At 33.1% G+C, this 27,221-nt stretch overlaps 1 protein-coding gene and 1 long non-coding RNA gene across 3 annotated transcripts; one reads left to right on the top strand and one right to left on the bottom strand.

Moving 5' to 3' along the window:
* Positions 1–1,877: 1,877 nt before the first annotated feature.
* On the bottom strand, positions 1,878–4,686 carry LOC130710114 (uncharacterized). Of its 2 annotated transcripts, XR_009010296.1 has the most exons (4): positions 4,204–4,686; positions 4,059–4,131; positions 3,423–3,540; positions 1,878–2,488 (listed from the first exon to the last, which is right to left on the bottom strand). It is a non-coding gene; the product is annotated as an uncharacterized LOC130710114 (long non-coding RNA). The 2 variants fall into 2 exon arrangements; XR_009010297.1 differs by having other exon boundaries at positions 4,059–4,686.
* A 16,968-nt stretch (positions 4,687–21,654) lies between these two features.
* Positions 21,655–23,256, top strand: LOC130714866 (caffeoylshikimate esterase). The gene has a single exon (XM_057564836.1). The coding sequence runs from the start codon at positions 21,794–21,796 to the stop codon at positions 22,769–22,771; it is 978 nt and encodes a 325-aa protein (XP_057420819.1). The 5' UTR covers positions 21,655–21,793; the 3' UTR covers positions 22,772–23,256.
* The last annotated feature ends 3,965 nt before the right edge of the window (positions 23,257–27,221 follow it).

The following is a 27,221-nucleotide window of genomic DNA, read 5'->3' as shown; positions in this document are numbered from 1 at the left end:
CTTCGTAATTTTTCATATGACATGGTTCCAGGATTTTAAGTACTCACCTATTTAATGATAAGGTTAAGTGCACTTTATATCGAAAGATAGGACACCAAATTTGACCAGGAAGCTATAGTCAGATCATTCAAGTTAAATTCCTTCATAGTTAACGGCCAATGGCGCATGTGAGGAAGAAGCAATTGTGAGAAACCGTCTGTGACTCACCACCCATAGTCTATTTTATTCGGTAGTGATTAGTGATGTTAGTAAATTAGTCATCTTCAGAATTCGAACCCTTCACCCTTTATCAATATTTATGTCTCTAACTCTTATTACTTGAGCTATCCTTCAAAGATTGGTAAAACTTAACTAATAGGCTAATTGAAAATTTATGTATGTTTTATGCTAGGATTAATATTTGTGCAGTGCACGGAGCGTTATTCTCAATTTAGTAACATAAATTAAGAAATACACTAACACTATATATATTTTTTGGAATTTAGTTTATAGTTAGAATTAAAATTGGTGATATAAAATAAGGGAGAACCTAATATGCACCATTTTTAGGTTGTGTAATTTTACACCACCTACTTTGACCGGGTATAGCAGGTCAACACATTATTTTTTTAAAGAAAAAATATCATTAAAAATTTGTCACGTATTAAATTTCTTTAAAAAAAGATGTGTTGACCTGTTATAGTAGGTTAAAAAAAGTGGTCTAAAATTATACCACTTTAAAAGTGGTCCACATTAGGGGTCAGCATAAAATAAAAACTAACAATTAATTATGCATATTAGGCTGTGTTTGGTATTTAGTTTGAATGTCGGTTTGCGACATTAAAAATTTGAAATTCGAGATCACACATTTCAATACGCCAAATGTGAAAGAGGTTTTTAATCTTCGTTTGGTGAAAGCACTTTCAAACTGAAAACTAAATAGACACTTGCAGCAAAGCTATAACTAAGAAGACTAAGGGTGTGTTTGGATTTCAGTTGAGATCAAAAGCACTTTCAACCCAACGGAATCTAAGAGTTATTTTCACATTCGCACATTGAAATCTGTGTTTTTCAATTGAACTGTCTTAAAACGTGTGTGAACTGAAAACCAAACACACACTAATTGCTTGTTTATTTTTTTGTTTGCAACTCAGTTTGGCACATGAAAAATCGGGAATGCGCATTCCAAAAGAGAGCAAACGTGAAAGGGGAAGAGTTATCACTTTTATGTTCAATTGAACTGATCGGAAATACAAACAGGGCCTAAGTAAGTTCGAGTAGTGATTGAACACTCCATCTCTTAAGTAAGTAGTTGGAATTTGATTCTCAACTCTTATTAATAAAATGAAACTCATTGGTCAGCACCTAATTATTTAGTACGCTAATCGGAGGGTGATAAATTAGTAGCACATATATTTTTCCATTTATATTAATTTCTATTTCATTTCATTAGGAACAGGGCTAGGATGTCATTTCTTTCATTTATTGTTCGCTTATTGGGGGCTGACCTAGTAGTTTAGATGTCTTTCTTCAACGTCACTACGCCAGAAATTGCATTTTACAGCGCTTATTTTTTCAATTTTACAACGCTTAAGAACCGCTGTAGAACGTACCGTTGTATACAGTCAAGCGCTTTTTTAGAAAGCGTTGTAGAACATGGCATGTTCTACAACGCTTTTGTAAAAGAAGCGGTTTAGTAAGTGCATATGCTAAAGCGAATTTTAGAAAGAAGCGCTTTAATGAGTCCTTTTACTAACCACTTCAATTATGAAACGCTTTAATATAGGTGTTTACTACAACATTTCCATCAAAAAGCGTTTTAATATAAGTGCATACTAAAACATTCCTATATAGAAGCGTTGTAGCACTTGTTAAACATATATATATATTTATGGGCAGTCTGAAGACATATTCTTGGGACTCAAGAGCCCAGGAAGTTCTATTTCCTTCAACTAGAATCACTACCACCACAAATTTACTTGCTTCACCAATACAATACAAAGAAAAACACCCCAACAAGACTTCCCAATGTGCCCCCCTGTTACCATTAAAATAAAGCAATGAAAATTGCAACATTCTAGCTAACATAGGAATTATCTATTGAAAAAGAACATAAGTAATTGCTCAAAGTTGACACAATCTTAGATTTTATGTGCTTGCTAAAACCTACATACTATATATTCCACTATGAAATTTTCGTTTCTCAAAACACCAACTCTGAATTGTTGCCTTAGCCTTGGGATAAAGTCTAAAATAAAATACAATAATTGCAAGATAGAATTCAAGATAACATTAAGCATTGAAAAAGGAAGGGAAAAAAAGGGCTCTACAAATTTTTCTAACCTTTATGCAACTAAAATCTCAATCCAGAATTTGACTCTGAAGCATAAGGTGCTGAGGAAGAAAATGAAACTTCTATATCATTATACTCCATTCTGTCTACATTTCGCCCAAAGTTGCTTGTTGCTAACTCGAAAGGGCATCCACATTAGATTGCTGATCATGGGATCTACAAGAACACCGCAATGGAAGATTTACAATCAATACATAACAATTCATAAAGCATACAAGATGAATATCAAAAGAACGTCCATTTTTATAGCCGCAACAACAGGCAAACGAGGGCATCTGCCTGTTCAACAAAGATGTACGTTGATGTTTACAACTCCAAAATGAAATCAGATAATCCTAACTAATTCAAAATTCAGAAGATCACCTCAATTAAGGTAAGACATAAAAAGCTCAATGAAAGATGGGTAAATAGAAACACCCTGCATAGATATTAGATCTGAATGAAAATAAAATGAGAACATAGCTTGAATGAAAAAGAGAAATAAAAAAGATATGAAGTGTATAGATTGACTCCCACAAGTTGAGTATTGACATTAGATTAGCATATAACTGGAAATAGATAAATATATAGAAAAAATGCATTCACACAAGACACTATGACTTTCGATTGTCTAATTTTTTTTTTATAAGCCAGAATAATTATTATATACAAGCACAAGAGGTGCTTGAACCCGTTTAAAAGAGGAGAAAAATATCAAAATAAAAGGAGAGATAGTGAGTATACTACTCAGTATAGCACCCTGAAATTATAGCAGCATCAGGTACCCACCACTCTAATGGACTACTAAAACCAATATATCCCCACCATATACATAGTACACAACTGAAATTGACTAACTCACAGCCCAACAAAATAACAGAAGCAAGATGAAATTAGTGAGACTAAATTTGGAAACAAATCAAAGGCAGAAAAATATCACGTGAGCACAGATCTGAAGCTTTAATGCAATCCCATCATAACATAGAATCACCATGGTATCAACACACCAAGATAGAACATCCAACCCCACTTGAATTAACATTCATATCAGTATCAAAGCCTTTACTGGTTTACCAATGGTATACTGGTTTTTTTAATGATTTTCAGCTACCTTTATTATTGGGGGCGCTGTCTTGGATCCAAAAAATCTGTTGGAGCTGCCATGATTGTTTCTTTGCTTGCTGCAGAACTGGAAAGTGTCTTTCTCAGGGGGGGATATATTGCAGTGCCTGGAAAGTAAACACATGCTAATAAATCATCAATATCTTGAGTTGGGAATGACTAATGTCTTGCCTATAGTCGTAAGTGATTAACAATTGAAGTTGTCCAGTAGCCTTTTCTTTTGTTTCTCCTTTATATTCTCTTCTTTTGATTTTCTATTTTGTTTTGGGTTGATGCACCTGTAGTGCATCTCTTTCAATACAATTTCTTTGCTCTTAAAAAAAAACCATTGCTGCAAATTTTTTGCTTTTTTACTTCTACCAAAAACCAGCAAAATTGATTACCAATTGGAGCTAGAACACAGCCAACACTCCACTATTCAATGACTGGGCACACACAACACTTTCCGAAGATGCTAAACATCAAATTACATAATTAAACCGGCAAACAGCTACAGAACTATGCTATAAAAAAGGATGAAGAGCAGACTAAGCTTGCAGCAGCACACATAACATGTATATCAGGTCATTGGTATTAATTCTGCTAAGAACAAGTGTCTAAATCAAAGAGGGAGTTTTGGACTTACAAATAGGTAGTAGAATTGGATTGGGAGAAGCCTGCGTGAGGTAGTAGACATTGTGGCTTCGGTGAGGAGCTTCCTGCGAGAGAGAAGTTGTGAATCAGAGGTAACAAATATGAGGGAAATCAAGAATAAGAGGCCAAAAATCAACCGGTTCCTTTTCCAGCAAGCTGGTCTTAACTCCTCTGCTGCTGCGTTAGGGTTGGGGCCGTTGGAGGAGGACGAACCAGTGGCCACTCCCTTTCTCTCCCATGGCTGCACCACCATCACCACCTCCCTTCCTCCTTCCTTCCTTCTAAATCGCCTCCACCACGCTCCTCTGCTAGCCACCGCCACACACGTCGTTGGATCTGTTGCGCCGCGTCCTCTCGCTGCTCCTCTCGCGCCGCCACGACCCACCGTTCTCCCTCGCGAGGTTCCGATCCACCACTGCTTTTCCTCTCACGCGCCGCCACGTTCATCGCTGCTGTTCGCCTCCCCTTTCCCCTCTGAATCTTTGTGTTTTGCTGCTGGTTTTAGATGTGATTCATGTTCGATGCAAGACTTGTTGGAAAAAGAAATGGAGATTTGGGGGTTTCTCAAGGAACCAACCTGCAAATGAGGGAGAGTGGAGGAGAGGTGCAGGATTTGCGAGAACGTGTATTCCAATTTTATTTTTAAAAAAAAAACTTAAAGTTCTTCTAAAGCGTTTTATTGAGTGAGGCGCGGTAAACACACAATTTTCTTAAAGCGGTTTTGGACAGAAACGCTGTAAATATATTGTGATTTTTTTGTCTATCATTATTAGCACGCTCTCTCATATGGAGCGTTGTAAATAATCTGATATTTTAAAGCGTCTTTGAAAGAAAAGCGCTTTAGCATATTCATGCGTAATTATTAAAGCGTTTTGTCTAATAAACGCTTTAAAACAGGCGCTTTAGTATGTAATTTCTGACGTAGTGGCGCGTGCTCATCAATTTCCCCTACATTTAGGGGTTCATTATAATATTTATGTCCACTTAATCCTTCTCATAGTGTTATCAAAGGAAAGAAAAAATGATTCAACAAATTCAACTTAATCCTTGTCATATTATTAGGCAAACTCGGCTAATTTATTGCGGTTAATAACTCCCGTCACTACTTATGTTTCCCAAATTATATTTTGTGGGAATATCGGAAGCTACTTCCTCTGCTCAGTCCATAAGCTATGGTTAAGTCGAGCTTCTTATTTCGGCATGTCAAACAGTAACCGTTTTTCCTATTTTTAAGGAGTAAAGGCTGACCCAAGGGTAAAGTCACCCAAACAAGGGGTTTAGGCCTCATAAAAAAATTGCCAAAAAAATTACTAAGTAAAACCGGCCCCCAAATTTTTTTTACTAAGTAAAAAGGCCCCAAAAATTAAAATTAATAAAGTCTTATCTTAGATCAACCATGTCTCAACAAAGATTAAATAAATTAGTTCATTATCAATTGAAAAAAAAACATGTTAAATCAAATTGATTATGATAATTTAGATCTCACTTTAAAGTTCGCTTTATTTGTCATTTGGTGTTGGGCCGGACCTGTGGACCATTAGATAATTTTCTGCACGTGGGGGCATTCTAATGCAAAATATCATCTTTGTGGACCTAAGACTTGTGCAGCTTCCTCTAATATTATCCAAGTTCAAATCTTTAGTTAACTAGGATTGTGACCCGTGCTATGCACGGGGTCTTTATACCTAATTTTTTTAGGTTAAGATCTAATAGAACGTATAGCAATTGACTGCGTATACGTTCGTAAATAAAGAATCCATGTTTACTTAGCGTTACTAACGGCGAAATTAAAAATCTTTAGATATCTCTCTGAGCATGATCTCTTTCATTAAAATACTTATGATAATCATTCATGTATCAAATTCATGTGTCGCGGTACAGAGTGTCGAGATAATCAGTGATAGATCAACTCATCTTACAAACCATAACCAAATCTATCAAGACAAAGGATGTCACAAACCCCATATATATCTATATAAAAATTCTACGCATTAGTAAATAATAAAGGCACACGTAGGTTACAAAAAACTAACTTATGGGAATTCAATTACTAACATATACTAACTTATACTAACTTAATAAGCGGCAACTTCTACTCCTTCTCCAGCTTGACAGAATGCAGCTTCATTCTCTTAGCAGGCATTGTAGTACTAACATCACTACCAACACTTTGGACTGAAGAGCATGCAACAAATCCCTCTCCAGGGGAAATTTCATCAAGTGAAACAACATTGGGTCCTATTTCGGACAACTTTGCAGAATAGTCACCAATTGTATCATCAGTTCCACCACTGGATTTTGGAAATTTACCCTTAGTGATCATCTAAGCCCATAGAACAAATACAACAAAACAGTGAGTAATATTAATCAACATAATCATAATCAGCACATAACCATGCAAGATAGTGAAATGAATACCTTGCTTGAGGTTTGAACCTTTGACTTGTCCTTGAAACTCTCAATCACAGCGAATTCAGAACATATTTTCTTAACCTTGTACGAATCATCAAACTTGGTACCATGGCCAATTGACTTCTCAACTTTGAATAAGAGTTCTCTACCAATGATAGTCTCAATCTCAGCTGAGTATTCATATGGAGACTTCGCCTAAAAAAAATATATAGTCAGAACTTATTAGCACAAGTTATAGCAAATAATGTTCAGCTCTTCCAATAAAAAATGCTTCATATATCACATTAAACCTTTGAGATCATGACCAACTCTTTGCATGATTTGTTAAGAAGTAGTTGGCAATCAGTATCAAAAATGACAAATGTACCACAATCAAAGGCATCCTCAACTTCTACCTTTAGTCTGAGCCTGATATTAGAGTAAATAGAAAACAATTAGTTCAACAACTGCGTTTGATGATTTTAAAACGAAATCATAAAAACCAGAACACTGCATCACCTAAGAGTTACAGACAATACAGGTTTGCGACAACCAGAACAGTAAAATGTTTCATCCTCAATTGTTACTGCTTTGTGGCAACTGCATGCAGAGTACCACCACTTCTCCCCTTCAGCAAGGCCAGTAACTCGTGCTACAACCATCCTACATGAAAGAATGCACTCGTAATAAACTGTGAATAGTGATATGAATTGATAATAAACTTTCAATTTAATTGGAAAGAATCAACTACAAACTAAGAGTGATTAAGTTAAAACAACCTCCTCAGTCTCATTGAGCTCTTTCAGATCCTTCCTAGGATAAAGAGTTAAAAACTCCTCCTTCTGAGTTAGTATGTGAAAATCATCATCATCTTCTGATTCAGCCAATGGCATGTCCGCCTCGATGCCATGAAGAGCCAACCTTGCTGTATCATAATCATTCAAATCATACAAATTCAATTCACATCTATTTTACAGGGACTAAAAACATATTTGACCCAAAAGAAACAAATTGTTCAGTAGCAGTTTTAGTCTTAAGCTGAGAGACCCTTGTTATTCCATGGTGTGTGTAATAATTAAATGGTTTGAACAGGGGATGTTAAACCACTTACAGGATCAGCAATGGCATGCTTGTCCAATACCGTCGTAATTAATAAACACCAGAATCCCATCATAGAAAACATGCTTCCCATTCAAGTTCTTCACTCGTAATTAACTTAGAGTTTCCTTTAGGGTCCCTAACCACCACTTTTCCATCGGCGAACTTCTTTCTCCACCAATCACAAAATTGCTCATTCACTGGCCAATATAGCTGCATCAAAAACAGAATGACAGAACAAATAAGAGGAAGATTAAAACAGCTATAAACAACTAAAATCATTGTGTATATAACTTTCTTACGACCTTTGGCTCAACCTTCAATCGGAAAGTGACGAACTTGTCAGACTTGGGAACCGCAAAGACAACCACGATCAACTACAAAAAAGGAAAACTTTGTGAGTCAGACAAAACTTCATTGGTATCTATTGGGCATGGATTCTGCCTCAGATGCTTAATTAATTTTGCCAAAATAATTCCTGACTTTTTCATTGAAGAGGGACAGTTCCTGTTAGAAATATCGGTCTAGCTTGTAATTTAACACATTACTTCTCATAATCCTTAGAATGAGTGCCCCAATATCTAGCATAGAGCACATTGACCATCCACATCCAGTTAAAAGCATGGAGTGAAATAAGAGTATGTGTTACAGTCCCACTAAGAAAGTCAGACAAAAACTTCAAGAAAGATGCTCCCCACCACAGTTCAGAATGAATTGCACAGATATGTGATCAGAAGAAATATGACTCCCACAAAGATTTTTCATACACGAAGAAGGAAATAGTTTGTTGGAGAAATGTGCTCCAACTCAATTATCAAAATAGTTATTCATACGCTTTTTTTTTCTTTATTCACAAAGGACTAACATGCTAAGGCACATCACTGATTTATAGTGTTCTCCATAATCTTCCCTGCTTTCTAAGTTATCCCTGTCCATATCTGGTGACGTCAAAGCATTATACATATTCATGTTTTCTAGACAAGAAAAGAAATAATAGGGAAATATAAAATTGTATGTACTGGGGACCAAGCTTGGTTAAGCTGAATCAGTTTTAACTCCATCTAGATGCATTACATCAAGGAGAACATGTGCTTGATCCAACCATCCAAGTGAAATGTACGAAATAATGACATGAACCAATTGCAGAACTGTCATTGGAAATTGGGGAATCTTTTCTTTCTACCTAAAGAAGAATTACTGCCAAGTGTTGGGGAGAGTAATAATGGCTAGTAAAATAGACTTTATTAATAGTAGACAACAGGAGGCCTAATCTGAATTGAGATTTTAAGACTTTGAGGCATAACAATAGAGCTGAAGAGATACTGAAATTTTCTTACAAAGCTGTATGAACAGAATGAATGAGATACAACCACATCAATAACACATATACACCACCTCTTGCAATGATGTAGCCATTTGAGATAAAAAAAAAAAAAAGTCACATTCTCCCACTGTCAATTCAAGCTCAGCTCATTTTTTTTATCTCACTGATGAAGGTTTAATTATTTGATCTCCTCATTTTCTCTATTGAAAACAAAAGTAACACTTTATTAATGTCTACAATTTTTCCACATTAGTACCAGATATATTAATAAATTACATGTCAAACACATTAGTAGAAATAACATATGTATTCCATATAGTATGCAATTCATTCTTCTTCTTCTTCCATTTTCATATCCTAGGTGTTAATTATAATATAGAACTACCTGTTAGCCTCTGGTGTTAGTTATCATACATAATATTTATAGATTGACTTGAGAAACGGAGGTATGCTAAAAGTCTAAAACACCTTGAGTAAAGTTTGTACAATTTCTAAAAGTCAAATACATCAGAAGAAATTTGAGTTTGATTTCACATTTTTCCTATCCAAGCTGGCTGTCCATTTTATCAATCTATACCTTAATTTTCATTTTACCATACTGTACAATCTACATCACCAAATACTGCAAAGAAACCAATCCAGTGTACAACCGAACACCAAAGATAAATACCCAATAACCCAAAATATAGAAAAGAAAAATTAAGAAAAATACACAATCACACCCAATGAAAAAGAAGAACGAAGTGGTGGTCGACGAAAGTGTTACGCTTACCTTGCAAGGAGAAGAAGAACGAAGTGGTGGTAGCGGAGCGGCGACGGACGGCGGCCAGGAGAACGGAGCGGATGAACTTTGAAGGGGATTGATTGGAGCAAAATTAGAGACCCTATGAAAGAAAAAGAAGCCTGTTAATTGATTCAAATCTATTAAAGAAAAGTTCAGTTAATCTGAAAACTGAAATCTCAAATTCCAATTCAGGGCACAACGACAGGCATACAAACATACTTAATAGATGGGTAAATTTATAGGAGAAAATTGTTGCTTACAGGTTAGGGGAGCCTTCAAAATAAATTGTTCCACCGAGTAGAGTAGCAACCACGAAATTGCAGTTGGAAGGGATACAGAGTGCCCTTCCTTCGAGAATCCTACAGAAGATGCCAAGCAAAAAACGTCACAACTGTGCTTGTGACGGAAACTTTAGGCCTGCAATTGAAACTGAACCAAGCTATAGGCGTAGGATGAGGAAAGGGAAAACCAGCAGTTGAGAGCAAAAGCAAAGGGAAAGACGTCAGAATGGAAGGAATATACGAAGGAGCTATTCTGCACTCTGCAGGCTAGAGATGGATGACCGGTGTTCTCCAGTAGGCATTGCAGGGTTGTAACAGGTATGATATGCACATTGCTGCTAACAAAGATGCAAGCCCAATATAAAGATAAGTGCACCCAAAAAAAAAATTGACCCGTGAACAGTAACCAGGATCTTAAAATTAAGGATAGAAGATTCTTGTCCTGCTTCATTGATGGGGGGTTTTGGGGGGTTAGATTTCTCACCCTAGCTACTAGATTTCACACCCTTATTTTCGGATTTTTATATTCCGAATTATTTCGAAATTTTATATTCCGAAATTAATTTGTGATTTACATACTTGGTAGTGCAAAATACAATGTAACACCTCACTTTTGAAAATTACTTCAGAATTTCAAGTTCTGAAATATTTCAGAAATTAAGTTCTGAAAGGTGTTTTAAGTGGGGTGACATTTCTAAAGGATGGTGTGTCAAATCCAATCCCCTTATTTGATCCCTCACTTTGACTAAATCTCTTGCGGCATGTTTGCTATGCTTGCAGGTGAGACGCTTCAACTGTTTTGTAGTCATTACATATTTTTAGGTGTCAACTGATTTCAAAATAAATCGGTATGGTTCCTCAAAGGATAATTCCTCTAGGCTGAGTTATTAGGAGACTCATAAAATTATTATTAAACATATATTCTTGTAATACCATGAGCAATGGTTTGTTGAAAAATGTTTTGTTTACCCCTTCTTAACCCCACTTTTTCTCTTCCCAACACTCCACATCATCTTCTCTTTCCAATTCAACACTCATTTAACTTTTACCCACTCCAATAGTTTTACTTAACTCTCAACACCCTACCCCATCACTCACCCTACCCCACCCTTTTTTTATTTCACATTTTTATTTAATTTTTTTTATGATTACGTAAAATTACAATTATCGATTTAAATTAAATTAAAACAATAAACACTTAACAATTTAATTTTTTTAAATATAGACTATAATTTATTTTATTTTCTTAACTTAAAATGTAAGACAACAAACTAAGCACACCATAATTTATTTTATTTTCTTAAAATAAAATGTAAGACAACGAACTAATCACACAATAACTTAAAATGCAAGACAACAAACTAAGCACACAACACACAAATAACGTAATTAGTACGATACAAATCATCTTCAATCCTAACACATTTCAAACTTTGCTCAGATGTGCTTCACTAGATCTGCTTGCAGTTCGTGATTAACATTTGAATCACGCAACTCGGATCTAGCACGCACATGATTTGCAAAAGCGGGTAACATCTCGGTCGAGTATGGTTGCGGTGTACTAGATTCACTTTCCCCAAATTGCTCAAAATCGGTCCAACGTTGCAAATATTTATCTCGTTCATCCTCAAATCATCTATGTCCTACAAGCGAGATTGTTGTGATCCATTTCAAAACAAAGGTTAATAGAAAGATAGTAAGATGGTGAGAGAGATAATAAGAGAGTGAAAAAACTTGGTTTTTTTCTGTGTCCAAATCAAACGAACCAAGTCTCTATTTACAGAGAAAAAAAAAATCATTAATTTTGGTATAAATTTTTTTTTCAGAAATTTTTTTTTTGATGAAATAAATGAATTCAAAAGATAAGGGAAAAAGAAATCCGACGAAGCAATCAAATCCTGACACGTGGCAATGGATAAAAAAAACACTCTCTCCTGAGACAAGGCGCGTCTGCGCGTGTACGACACGCGCCTGTCGGTGGCCACTGGCCTCGCGCCACGTGGCACACCGCAGGTTCCTCAACATTGTTGGCAATCCTACATTTCTCTCCTCCCTCTTTCCTCCACATCACTCTCAACATTCTTCAACAACCACTACAACATCTCAACAATCCTCAACACAAATTTTTAACAATCATTGCTCATGGTCTAATTGTAGTAGAATTGGCCCCCATCGACCACGAAGCTAGAGAAACCTAAGCCTTTTATTTATCTCTAACATTATACATATGATGTTAACTCAATCAATTAGCTCCATGACGGATGCTCTACAGATCAGGTTACAGTACCAATTTGGAGAGACTTGAGAGGCACCTGTCAATCAGTGCACTAGCCTAGTTAATTTGGAATGATTTTCCAGAATATAGTATGCATGACTCAGCCTATGGAAAAAGTGTCTAGAAGCTAACGAAATGACTATAGCTAGCATATGGTGCAATTAGAAAATTAATATAGAGTCAACAGCTTTCTACAAATTAGTCACTGTTATGATTTCAAAAAGTAATGTTAACATTTCACTTTTTGAATGGTTGTCAGTCCAATGTGAAACACGAAAAGACACATTTTGCACACGTGTGGGACAAATTAAAATTAACTGTGCGTGAAGACCTACATAGACCAGATAGTGGAAAATCAGATAACCCTCACTTTCACACCTCTTTATATATGAACTAGTATATGATTTATTTTATCTTTAATTTTATTCTCACTAATTTATGTTTCTATGTCTCTCTTCATCTATGAATAAAATAAAAAAGTAATGAATCAAAAAAAACATGTCTCTCTTCATCTTATTTCTACTATCAATCAATTCTTTATATTTCTCATTTTTCTCATTTTTTCTTTCTATTATCATAAGGTGAAAATGATTTTATTTTTCAATGTATTAAAAAAAAGGTGAAGATAATTTTAAAGATTTGGAACTTTATTCATATCTATCTTACAAATGATGTTTCTTTGACCCTCACCAAGTAAGACAAAGAAAAGAACAATAAATTTATGTACACACTTGAATATCATCTACACTTCATAAAAAAGAGCAAAAAAAAAATATAAATGATGTAATAGAAGAAAAACAAACATAGAAAGAGTAAGTGCTTAGAAATAAGGAAAGAGAAGAAACAACGTTAAAGAATCAAAACTTGAAAAAGAAGAGAGTAAAAAAAAATGATGAGGATAAGAGTGAAAAATAGAAGATGATAGTATTTTGTTTGTTAGGAAATAGATAGTGAAAAGAGAGATAAAATAAGACATATCTTGTTTGGTAAGTGGGAAAATAGAGATAGAGGGAGCAAAAATGGTAGGCTGGGGTGTTTCCAAATTGAGGAGTGATGGGTTTTTTTTCTTCTCCACATTTTTGTACTTTTTTGGCAGTGTGAAACCGCAAGAACTTGTTATCTTACTGCCGTAAAGATTTTAAAACTTGGTAAGACATCTTTTTTAGTTTTTCTACTTTAACTCATTTTGTGGTTGTTTTGAACTATCAGAAGTGTGTTAGAATCCACCATATTTGACTAAAGTTGGATACAAGGACTTTTAAAGACAAAATGTATATTTCTTTTTTCTTTATATCTTTTATCTTTCTATCATAATAAATAGCATATAAATCTACTTTAATACTTTATATTTCACTTCTTTCTGTATACTCAATTTCTCTTTTCTCTGTCATTCTCTTTGTTTTAGATAAAATTGAGATACATCCCCTCTCAATAATTGGTACACTAGTTAAGCCAACAAAAGCTGGCAAATAGTCAAACACTACAACAAGTAAAATATGAAAATGAATCAATATTCATATCTATTTTAATTTTGCTGATACATTTAAGATGAAACTAGTTAAAACTTAAAGTAAGCTAGAGAAAGGTTGGAATAAGAGCATAACGGTATAGACTTTCTTTAATCAAAGAGGAGAGAGAAAGAGAAAACGAGTAGATAAAATGACGTGAAAAATGAATTAAATATAAAAGATAAGAGAAATAATGAGGTGAAAGAGAAAGAAAAAATTAATTTGTATACTTTTCAACTTTCACCTTTGAGTCTTACGTTGTTTGTAAAGAAGAGAAAGATAGAGAAGAGATAATATGAGTAGAGAGAAAGATATGAGAAATATGGTATATTTATAGGTTGTTTAGTATATATGATACAAATAGAATATAGATAGGAGAGAAAGAGTGATACGGCTTATCTCTCTTCGTTTGGTTGAATATAGAGTGAAAAGAAAGAAAATTAATTGTGTTAAAATGGAATTTTAACAGTAATATAATATATAAATATTTCTAAATAAATATGATGATAATAGAAGTATAAAATCGAAAAGTGGTAAAAATAAATTTGTCTCTCCCACTTTCTTCTCATTTCGAGAAGACTCAAAAAAGTGAGTGTGGTCCAGGTCCACCATTCCATCCTCCCCTCTCCCCGTCCCTCCCCCTACCAAACAAAGGTGCATGCTTTCTCTTATTTGTCTCGGTCCCCCTTTCTCTTTCTTCTTTAACTTTCTTCTAATATACAAAGCATTAAATTTTTAACTATTTTAGTTAGGTTTTCAACAACCCAAGAGATGTAGTTCAGTTGACAACGCAGACTGAATGTGTAGTAAGAGCACTTGGGTTCAATCTCCACACAATACACTCTGGGAGAGGGATGATGAGTCTTAACTGTGATTAAATCCTGAATATGACAGCATCTAAAGGGTGACCGGGTACCAGATGTTTATATCAAAAAAAGTTAGGCTTTCAACTATCTATCGTGCCAAATATAACCTAAATACATATATCTTAATTTTAATTAGCGTGAATATTAAGAAGACAAAAACTTGTAAAACGTTAGACGCCCATTAATTCATATCAATCCTTAAACTAGGGGCGGCCCAACACTTAATGTGACCTAAAATAAATTTTAAAGTGAGTTATTTCACCTAAAAAAATACTTAGTAAAAAAAATTCAGAAGTGTTTTTTACTTAGTAAAAAAAATTTGTGAGCCTAAAGCCCCTACTTGGGTGGCTTTATCCTTAGTCGGCCTTGAAAAAAACCTTCCTTTATACTCCCTCCGTTCCAAAACTATTGTAGTTTTAGCTTTTTTGTTTTGTTCCAAAACCATTGTTGTTTTACATATCCAAAGCACTTCATCTCATTCTCTTACATTGATGCCCTCATTTAATATTGTATCTCCCAAGTACTACCTCTTATTTCCACCAATCACAATTCTCACAAATTAGTTGACTAATGATTTTCATTCTCTCTCTTTCATATAACTCATATTAAATAAAGATTTTTTTTAGTCAAATTATAACTTAAAATTAATGAACTCTTAAACTTTTTGAAAAAACTAAAATTACAATAGTTTTAGAACGGAGGGAAGAGGAGTATAACATACAACAACCAAACCAACATTTGGCATCCAAAACAACAAATATACGACAAGCTAACAACTTTAAGCAAATTTACAAAATAAAATTGGGGCTACTGAGCAGCTTGCAGACCATGGGACACGTTGATGGCAGAACAGTGAATTATAGAAGACATGAGTGTTACAAGGACACACTCTAACCAATATTAAGGTTTAAACTATCAAAGTCAATTGCAAAGAGATGAAAATATAAACAATCAAGCATCAGCTAAACTAGGAAATCAATATACAAGCCAATGGGCTTCAAGCATCAGCTAAACTAGGAAATCAATATACAAGCCAATGGGCTAATACAGAAACAAATGGACCAGAACCCACTAAGCAGGATTTCTTTTTCTCCTTTTAAGCCTAAGTTGTATATAAAAACTTGAGTCTTAGTCTACTCCACAAGATTATGTCACACCACATGAATCTATCTATCTATCTATATATATATGTAAAGTTCACTTGAGCTATAAGTATTAAATACATTAAACAATGAAGTTAAACAAATTAAATTTCTATTTAACATTCAAAATAATGTAACTTTTGAAACATGTCAATCTTTTTATTTTTTAACTTTACACATGCCAATATAATGTAACCTTTGAATTAAATTATGTAATAATTTTTTATTAAATAAATTAAATATAAAGATTAATTTAGCTAACTATACTAAATAATAAAATTATAAACTAAATTTTGAATTTTATTTTACATTACTCATTTATTATTTCTTTATTTCAAGGAAAAAATCATCAACTATAAAAAAACTACATTAAATCATATGGCAGTACTATATATTAAATAGTAAAAATATAAAATATATTAAATAATAAAAAACTCCAGTTTTTATTAATTGTATTAACTATTAATTATAAATTTCAGTTACTTACAAAAAAATATTTATAAGTATTAATTAAAAAATGTTAGAATATAAATTATCAATCATAAATTGAAGGGGAGAAAGTTAAAATAAAACTAAGTAATATCTTGATACACAAAAAAATATTGAGAATTAAAATTAATTATAATAAAATAATATTTATTAAAAAATAATTAATAAAATGTTGTCTTTAAATAAAAAAGTGGTGCTCTATAGGTATTTACCATTAACTATAATATGTGTGTATTCGTTGAAAAAAATCTTTAAATATAATATTTGATCTATTATATATTAGTAGAAATTACTTGAAAAAGAATAACGGAGTAAAATAACTATGACCAAAGTTGAACAAGTTTAAATTTAGTAAATAATTCTTTACACTAATAAAATCATTTCTTATTATAATTTTAAAAGTTAAAATTAATTTATTGTGGATATAATGTGTAAAAAATATGTCATTATAACTTATTTAAGATATTAAAATTTATTACTTGATTTCATATATTTCAAATTCACATAATGATTTTCTATATTTTTTCAATGAATAAAATTTTAAGTCTACTTCAGTGCTAATTATTTAATATCAATTACTACAGAGAAATGCATGCGTATTTAATAACAAAGTTGTTTGTGTTGAACATATATGAGACTATTGCTTAGTTTGTGTGTTTGGTGGGTCAAGGTGAAGTGGAATGATTGTCCATATGATTTGGAACAGTTTGCTAGAGACTTTGAGTGTATCGAGTGGCCACGAAAACAAAAGATGTCACGAACAGTGTATTGGGAGCAACCGCCAGCCACTATTTTGAAGTTTAATGTGGATGAGGCGTCGAAAGGGAACCCAATTGTAAGTGGTATTAGCGGGGTTTTGTGGGATCAAGGAGGAGTTGTTAGGTTACTTTGCAAAAAGAACTAGAATGTTGTGAGCTTTAGATGAAGGTTCAAGTAGTGTTACATGCTTTGTTATTTTTCCAGCAATTTAAATTTTCAAATGTGGTGGTTGAGAGTGATTCCTCCTTAGTGGTTGGGTGAGTGTCTAGGGGAGATAGGAGGTCATGAAAATTAAAAAAATGTATTTAATCATATAGAGCATCTGATGTTTGTAATTCAGTGTGTTGGTGTGGTGCATGTATTGCTCGAGGGAAACACTGTGACAAACTTTTTGGTAAATCAAGGGTGTGGTAGAGAACAACAGATAGGGTTTGTTGTGATCCAATGTAATTATCTAAATGAGAATATTGTTCTCATTTTTATTGCGTTTCAATATTTTTTTTAAATATCAATTATTAATTTGAGTAATACTCTAATTATTTAGATCTAGAGAACTATAATTCTATTCAATGAAATGTCTCACCTCTATTATTATTTAATTTATTATATTTTATAATTAAACATATTTTATTTTTATATTTATTAAAACTATAATAATTATATATAATTTTAAAAATATTATAAATCAACCCGTGCAACGCACGGGTATTATTTCTAGTATATATGTAAAGGAGACTTGAGTTTTTTGCACTCCTTTACATTAAATGCATTAAATAGTAAAAAAATTATTTTATATTAATACCTTTAGTAATAAAATTACAAATTAAATAAAATTCTTAAGTCATAATCTATTCAACTACCTTCTAAATTGTAAAAGTCACTTTGAACATTTGTATGAAATACATTAAATTAAAATATAAAAAGGAATAAAATTGGTTAAGTCATTAGCTATTCGATCAACTACCTACTAAAAAAATTGGTTAATTCCTAATTAATGAAAGCTTCATCTTTCTGTAAAAAAAAACTACCTACTAAATGTAAAACTCTCTTGAAATTTTGTTACATATACATCAAGATATAAAAAAAATCATTTTGTATTATATACATTAAAATAAAAACAAATCAACAAAATTTACAACGCAATAAGTTAATCAACTACCAACTAATTTTCGTGTTTGCTGTATCAGGTAGAACATGACATAACACTTTAGTTCTTTAAAAAAGTGTGAAACAAAAAAGAATGAAACATACACTAATAAAAAAAAATCAAACTGATGTTTATCGACAAAAAAAGTACATTGATAAAAGTACTCATAATTTACATGTGAAGAATTTTAATTAGTTAATAAAAAATAGTTTATATAAATAAATATCTTAATATATAAAACATTAATTGATTTTAAAAAAAATGTATGGATGCTTGATTTCCCTTAAGCAATATCTGAGGCTCGAGTTTTTTGAATGAAAATACTTCGCTGAAAGAGTTAACTCCACGATATTGTGAAAATTCTCGGCTCGAGCAGGATTGCCTATAAAGAAGGATTCCTCTGGAGGAGGATAAATGTAAGCGAAAAAAAAAAAGTTCAAAAATATTTGTTTGTGGTAAGAAGTTTAATATGACTTAATATAATGATTTAAAAATATTTGTTTACTTTAAAAAAACTAAAAAATATATTAGTCATAATATTTTTATTTTTTAATTTAACTAACGTAAAAAAATATATTAAATACATTAAGAAGTAAAAGCGTCCTACATTTGTATTAAAATACATGAACCAATAGCAGAGATTTTAACTATTTTTTGATAATCTGATTTTAATTTTCTGGGTTTTGAAGAAGAGTGATGAAGATGTGGAAAGAAGAGTTAAAGAGAACATTTTTCGGGGGGTTTTCTAATTTTTCGCCCATAAACCTATATGTTTTTGTACGGAATTGGATGGAAGACCAAAGTTGCTAACGGAGAACAACGTTGGGGTAATAAAATGCAGTTAAATTTTGTTAGAGATCAAAGTCGTGAGAAATGTAAAAGTGGGGGATCAATTAAGCAATTAGACCTAATAAAATAAAAAAACCCGAAAAAACTCTATTGTCAAAATCTTTCAACTACCTACATTAATTAATAACATTTATAAACTTAGAAATTGACTTAAATTTTACATTAGTGAAAAATATCAAGAATTAAACTTGATGTAGAATAAATTAATATCATCAAAAATAATTTGGATAAAACATGTTAAATTTAAAAAAGACACTATGAGGCATTTACTATTAACTATAATGTATGTGTGTCTTATTTAAAAAAAAAATCTCCATATAATTTTTTTGATTTTATTATATATTAGTAAAGACAATTTTGAGGAAGCTTAATAGAGAAAAAAAAATTTATCACAAAAGTTGAATAAGTTATATCTTATTATAGTTGTAAAAGTTAAAATTACTTTATTGTTCTCGATTTTGACAAGTGTAAATCAGTTTGAGAAATTGTGGTTGATCCTCCTAAAATTTGACTTTCTCAGTAAAAGGTATAAAAATATGTTCATACAAGTTATTTGATGGTATTAAAAACTTATTTCTTAATTTTTTTGTTACAAATTGACTGAATTAATTTTCAAATTATTAAATAAAAAAACATTCTATTTTTAAAACTATTCAATTTATTTTAATAAATATTAATTATTAAATTAGAGTAATATTAATTATTTATACAAATAGAACTCTAATACTATTTACTGAAATGTCTTTTTTTTAATTATTGAAATGTGTAAACACAATTATTATTTTTGTATTAATTTAAGCGATATTCATTTTATACAATGTTAAAAATGTTGTAAATAAACCCGTACAACGTGTTATCTCTATTTTATAAAAATATTGTAAATAAACTCGTGCAACGCACGGGTATTATATCTAGTGTTGATTAATATTAACATCATGACAGCCAGAGAATTAATGAGAGTCCTTCCAGGGAATCCTTCACCCAACATGTTCAAGCGCCAATACCAATCAAAATTGAACTCACAGACCTCAAGAGAAGAAAAAATTATGCGATCACAAATTAAATAAAAAGTAGCACGAACAAGCTCCAGGATAATTAGTAGAGGTTATTGAAGTATACTAGTGTGAGTGAATGAAATATGTCACACATTAAATGAAAAAGCAAAGTTAAATCAGTTTATAAGGACAAACTCACCTATTGTCTTAAGATTTTATAGTAAATGTATGTGGATGATGTCCAAATCATTTATACTCTTAGCCAAATGTTGATGGTGAACTACCAAATCCCTCATGAGCTATTAGAAAATGAGAGTCTCTATTCACTTGCATCACTCTAACATGAGGCCCTTAAGGAAATGTTTATTTGAAGAGTATTAGATAAGAGAGAAATAGGGGTGGGGGAGAGAGAGGAGAGAGGGAACCACCCTTGTTTGGTGGGAGGGAGAGAGAGGGAGCTTCAAAGGTGGAATCCATCACATTTTGCATTCTCTCTATATTGAGAAGAGATGAGGCAAAATGAGGGTTACTTTTTTTTTCTGCCAGTTCATTCATTTACTAGCGGTTTAACATTGTCAACATATCTATTTTAATCGCCAGAAAATTGTTAAAGTTAATTTTAAAAATATTAAAGTTAAATAAAAAAATTAATATAAAAACTAAATTTCTCTCTTCTATCTTTTTCTTTCATCTCTACCATACTAAACTACCTGTAAAATATACTTTAGTTCTCTTTTCTTTCTCTCTACTACTATTATTTCTTTCTCTCATAAACTAAACATACTATATGTATTTAGTCTAAGTTTCGATCCCTAAACAGTATGTATGAAGAATGATTTATTAGAAAAAACTTACCACCTAATGTCATATTAGAGTCTCAAAGAAATTTATTTAATTGTTGTGGAAATACCTTCATGCAACCAAAAATTAGATAACAGCAAAGTTAGTAAGCCAATTCCAAAGAAGGAAAATCCTTCATGCAACCAAATATACAGGTTGCATAAGCCACTTCATAGAAGGAAAATCTGAAACCTTTCAACTTAGCTTTTAGCCAATTCCAAAGTCTAAATTGTATTAGATAAAGGCTTAGATAAATTACTCTATCCACATCTGATACCCAATGCTTGAAGTTTGAAAGGTCTGTCACCTTCCAGATATTTTTAATTTGTTTTAATTCTCACTATTAGCATTTCCCTGCAAAAAGCAATGAGAAGATTTAACAGAGTATAGCCCATCTATGTTTTTGTCCAAACCCATGAATCTTCCATTTCTTGTTTAAGATTCACTGAATTGATTCCCCGACCAAAAACAACCTCAATTACATAAAAGATTTCTTATGTGTTTGGTTATCAGTTTGGAAGTCTGTTTAGAGCATTGGAATTCAAGATCACACATTCTAATACCTCAAATTTTTTTTATAGGCAAATGTTAGTAAATTAGTCTCTGCTCAGCGTTCAAACACTGGACCTTTCACTCTTCATCTGACCCAACTTTTATATCTCTTAACTCTTACCATTTGAACTAACCTCATGTCCCCTACTTTCTTGCCACAATACCCCAAATGTGAAAGAGGTTTAGACCTCGGTTAGATGAAAACAATTTCAAACTGAAAATTAAACTGAGATTTTCACAATAACCCACAAATAAATGATTTGGACCCACTAGAAGCTGGACTTATACTCCTAACCATGTCAACCCAAGCCTCAAAAGCCAAACACCCTCATTGGGATTTCCTTCCAACCATCCAAAATCAAATTGATTTGAAGTTGAACCAGAAAGATAACCCCCATTCATCAAATCCAATCCACTCCACTCTCCCATGGAGGAAGAACAGCAAAAGCTCCTCCAATCCTACCCCTACTACTGGGGCTACACCCCAGAAGAAGAGTACTACAAGCAACAAGGAATCACTTCTTCAAAATCCTCCTTCACCACCACCAGAGGCCTCACCCTCTTCACCAGGTCCTGGCTCCCCACCACCACCCCACCACGCGCCGTCATCTTCATGGTCCACGGCTACGGCAACGACATCTCCTGGACCTTCCAAGCCACCCCAATCTTCCTCGCCCAGATGGGTTTCGCTTGCTTCGCCCTCGACCTCCAAGGCCACGGCCACTCCGGCGGCCTCAAAGCCTTCGTCCCCGACGTCGACCTCGCCGTGGAGGATTGCCTCTCCTTCTTCACCTCCATTAAGAACCTCCCTCGCTTCCACGGCCTGCCCTGCTTCCTCTACGGCGAGTCCATGGGCGGCGCGATTTGCCTCCTCATCCACTTCGCTGACCCGAAAGCGTTCCATGGTGCGATCTTGGTGGCACCCATGTGTAGAATCTCCGATAAGGTTAGACCCAGATGGCCGATTCCTGAGATCCTCACTTTTCTTGCGAGATTCTTCCCTACTCTTCCCATTGTTCCCACCCCAGATCTTCTCTACAAGTCTGTGAAGGTTGATCACAAGAAGGTGATTGCTGCGATGAACCCGTTGAGGTATAGGGGAAAACCCAGGTTAGGGACTGTGGTGGAGCTTCTGAGAATCACTGATGTGTTGAGCAAGAAGCTCAGTGATGTGAGTCTCCCTTTCATTGTTCTGCATGGGAGTGCTGATGTTGTTACTGACCCTGATGTTAGCAGAGAATTGTATGAGGAGGCTAGGAGTGAGGACAAGACCATCAAGGTTTATGAGGGGATGATGCATTCTTTGCTTTTTGGGGAAACTGATGAGAATGTTGAAACTGTTAGGAGTGATGTTTTGCAATGGTTGAATGCTAGATGTGAGGGAAGAACAACAGATGGAGATTGATTATTAACAGGGTCATGAAGTCTTCAACTTGATGTTGACTATGTTAATTAATCTTCAAATTGAGTTTGAAGACTTAGTAGAGTGAGGCTTGTTGGTCTGTAGATAGATAGTTCTAATTGCTGAAAGTTGGCTTGTTATTCTATGATATGTTGCATTTGATGAAATTCTTCAATAAGGGATGAATGATCTGTCTGTACACAGCTTCTTCATAAAAAACAAATATATAGATTTATTCTTGAAAGGACATGAGTCATGAGGTCTTTTTAGAACCAAAATCATGTTTTGTGGTGTCTTGCATTTGTTGTTATGTTTTAAGGCTTGGGACAACAAACACAGGGACATGTTTTGTGTTCTTGGCGAGTGAGTGGTTCATGTTTTGGCAATGTGGCCAAAGGATATGTATGTGTATGTATGTTGTAGCAGATTCAGATATTGCTGTCTTCATCATTCTGATTACTGAAAAATGAAATGTGGTTTTAGTGTTCTAGTGGTTGTCATGAAGTGCAGCTATTAATTTTCTGATAGAAAGAACCTTGAGACACGATGGAATATATCCTAAAGGGAAATGCCATATATGTTGCAGCTCATTGTAAACTAAAAACCAAGGATAGTGAGGGTTTTCAGTAGGTGTTGTTTGACTGAATTAATTTGTTTTGAACTACAAATCGACAGGGTAACATATAATTTGAGTCAAGCTTGGATCGGTGGAGGTCTTGGTAATTGTTGGCTGGGTGTGGTGCCTCTGTAGGTTCGGTGGTTGATGGCACTAGCAGATCAGATTGCTCGATCCAATTAACTTAATTAAAATTATCACACGTTAATTGTTATGATTAATAAATATGTATTTTTTTTTAAGAAAACCTGGAAACTTAGAGGAGCAGGTCAAAAGTAGCTTGTGTAACTTTACACAAGTAAAAACTTGTGTATAATAAATTCCTCCTAAATTTGGCCTCTAAATACAACCTTTGTTCCTTTTTTTTTACATCGGAAAGATAAATTGCACCATCCAGTGATTGATCTCTGGACCCCCCAACGTACATGTCTCTTAACTCTTACCACTTGAGCTATCATTCGGGGACTTTCGTTCCTTATTAACTGTCTACATAGAATAAAAAATAATTCTTATATATTTGTCCACTTAGCACTTCAAGAGTGCATAAAATAATATTCTTCAAAGTAAAAATCTCTAGTGGAAACAAAAACTGAGGAAAGATAAAATACATTCTAAAAGGTAAAATATGAAAACAAATAATATTTTTATGAAAATTAATAAAATTAATTGCACTTTTTAATATGTGTGTTTCTTCTCTCTCTTGAGAGATAATTAGGAACCAAGATAATAGTAAATTACACAATAGTACGGCTCATAACCAAAGTTGTACACCCTTTATACTAAAGCATTTATAACCACTGTTTTATAAATTAGACTCGTCATTGAATCGGTCAAGGTACCAATTCAAAGCTCACAGGTCTAATTATAATCATAAATTATACCGTGATTGAACTGGTATTAATTATATATTTTTAATAACATTATATAGTATTAAATGATTCTGAACAACAAAAATAAAATATTCAAGGCTTTTGTCGTTGTTGGTTTACAAATAGTTTTTGGGGACTAGATAGTCGTTTAGGTCGGCTAAAAAACCAATGTAACGATTTTCTAATCAAGAGATTACTTGAGGAAATGACTTTGTTTCTCAATGTAGGTTCCTAAGAGACTCCAAAAAGCTCTTAGACTCCAAAAACACAACATAATTCAGAAATTGGAAAATATCAAAAGATACATTTAAACTTAAACGATAAACATGCATTGAGTATGGAAAAATCCACGCATAACTTAAAGAACAAAAACATGATGAACAAGAAGGTTCAAAGCATGCACAGTTGTGTTTTTTTAATGAACAATCAGATTAAGCAATGTGTTGAAAGGTAACAAGCTTGAAAGTTGAAAGGAAATACTTAAATTGAAATTGCAAGATTGAAAATTACAAAGAAATAAAGTAGCTGGGGTTTATTGGAAATTCCACCGCTCTCCTTGATTACTTGAAAGGATGAAAGCTTGTCGATACTCAAGATCGAGGGATGTTGTTGCATCTCTCTTCCCTTTTTTCTGCCTCGGTGTTTCTAGGCTCTGTTTGGGTGGCCATCGCTTCGTTTTCCTTGCGCGGTGGCAACCCTTCTCTTGCACCATTTCAGCATTGTTTATCGGCCTCTCTCCCTTGGATTCGCATCTTCCTACCGCCAGTGTGTTCCTCCTTCCTCTTCTCCAGCTCTCTCGCATCCTGTCCCTGTTCGCCCAAGCTATTTTCCCGACTTTGCTCTGATATGATGGGTTCTTTCATCATGCATGCTCAGATCTGAGGCTGGTATGACTGGTGGCTTTTGTTTGAGTTCTCTACTAGGAACGTTGCTTCCGATTGAGGTTGTGGTGTGCGAGGATTAGGTTGTGGTGCTGGATTATAGACAGTGGGTGCAATGCGACTGCTCTATTGTGTCTCTTGACGCTATTTTGCATATCTGATCTATGTTGGGTGTTGAGGCTACGGTTCGCTTCAGGCCTCAATGTCTTTCCCTTGGAGGATGTTGCTGCAGGACTGATGGTCTATTGGTGTTGAGGTTATAGTTCCCTTCAGGCCACAACATCTACTCCTTGGCGGATGCTGCTGCCGGACCGGTAGTCTGATGTATGTGTGGATGTTGATGTTGTTGGTTTTATGTTCGGTTTCTTGTCTTTGCTAGTTTTTCTTGTCTTTTAGATTTCCTGTCTCAGCTATATGGCGCTCTGGTTGGTTTTGGACGTTGGGTCTTTTGTTTTGCTTGGCTTGGTTAGGTCTCTATTTTGCGGGTGTCGTGTGGTTTATAAGATTAGTTCTTGTCGTTGTTTTTTCGACTTCAAATGGGGCCTTGCCTGGTTGTGCAGAAATAGGGTTTTGGTTTGGCTTTAAGTTTCTTATGGGGTTTTTGGAGGTCTTTGGGAGAGATTTTGCTGTTGTGATTGAGCTTTTGCCAGTTTTTGTTGGCTAGGTTACTGTACTCATGTTTAAAAGGGTTGTTTCTCAACTTTATATATTAATATATATCTTTCATTTTCGAAAAAAAAGTTCAATGAAATTTTTCTTATATATATATACTAACTCTATAACTTAATATATGTTTTTTTTACAACATATGAAATATATTGATTGAAAGAAGTAGCATGATAACAACCCTCTCATGACATGGGAAGCATAGATACAACGCTAACAAATCCCTTCCCAAAAACATGCAAGCATAGAGAACGTGCCTCGTTAAAACCTTGCCTAGGAAAAACCCATTTAGAATAAAAACCAAGAGAAGGAAAAAGAGTACACCATTCTCTATGAGATTTTTAAACCTGAACCACCTCATTATATCCATATGCAAATGAGAAAATCCAAAAGAAAAAGAAAAACATTGTTTATATGTCTTTTTTCAATTTGTGGTTAATAACTAACATTTAAATAATTCTAGTATTTTTTTTTTTCTATATGATAAATTGAGATATTTTTAAATATGAATTATTATAATAAATAATATAAAATATTATTAATAACTAATTAATAGTCTCATTAATTAAAAGGTCAGCTAGTCAAGGCATATTTAAATACTTGATAAATTATTTTATATATGAGAATTGAGATATTTTATAATTAATATTTAATAATATTAATTATATTTATAACTAATTAATATTTTCATTCTACCCAAAAAAATTAACATTGTCATGAATGTAAAGTTCAAGACAATTTTAATTGTTTATAGATTTTTTTAGATAGCAAAAAATTATTCGGAAATGAAATTCTAATAAAAGATCTTCCAATTGAGTTTCTAATACAAATATAACACCCAACAAAGAAAAACCAAAACAAACACCCTCAAAATCTTAAATTATGAAAGAAAACCCCAATAAACATATTAAGTAAGAATTTAATGGTAATGCACGTCAATGTAAACATTTTTTTACACATACATCCAATGATGAATTGCCAAATAAGAAAATTAACTTTTAATTTAATTAAAATAAAAAGAAACATAAATGCTTTTGAATATGTGACACTCAATTATTTAATGTCTGTGTAAATTATTTTTACATTGACAATGCACAATCATCAAACTTATTAAGTAATATAACGTAATTTAAATTTTTTAGACAATACAAATTTATTATAATGAAAAATAATAACTAAACGTCTTTTCTCTTTAGAAACACTATACAAGATAATATAATATAATTTAATATAATATAACTTTTTTAGAAAAGAGAATCAAATTGATAAAAAGGTAGTCTTAGAAACATTCCAAGTGAGCTTTAGGTACAAGAAAGCAACAGAAACCAAAAGAAGAAAAAAAAACATTCTAAAATAATATAATATAATATAATATAGTATGAGTTTAATATAAAATAAAATAATATAATATAATATATTAT

Source organism: Lotus japonicus, chromosome 4, assembly GCF_012489685.1.
Source record: "Lotus japonicus ecotype B-129 chromosome 4, LjGifu_v1.2".
Lineage (NCBI taxonomy): Eukaryota > Viridiplantae > Streptophyta > Magnoliopsida > Fabales > Fabaceae > Lotus > Lotus japonicus.
Note: the sequence above shows the minus strand (reverse complement) of the source record. Positions and strands in the feature narration are given on the sequence as shown.

Bases quoted from the DNA above. Each gene is read 5' to 3' on its own strand.
- LOC130714866 (XM_057564836.1), top strand. From the start codon at position 21,794: ATGGAGGAAGAACAGCAAAAGCTCCTCCAATCCTACCCCTACTACTGG.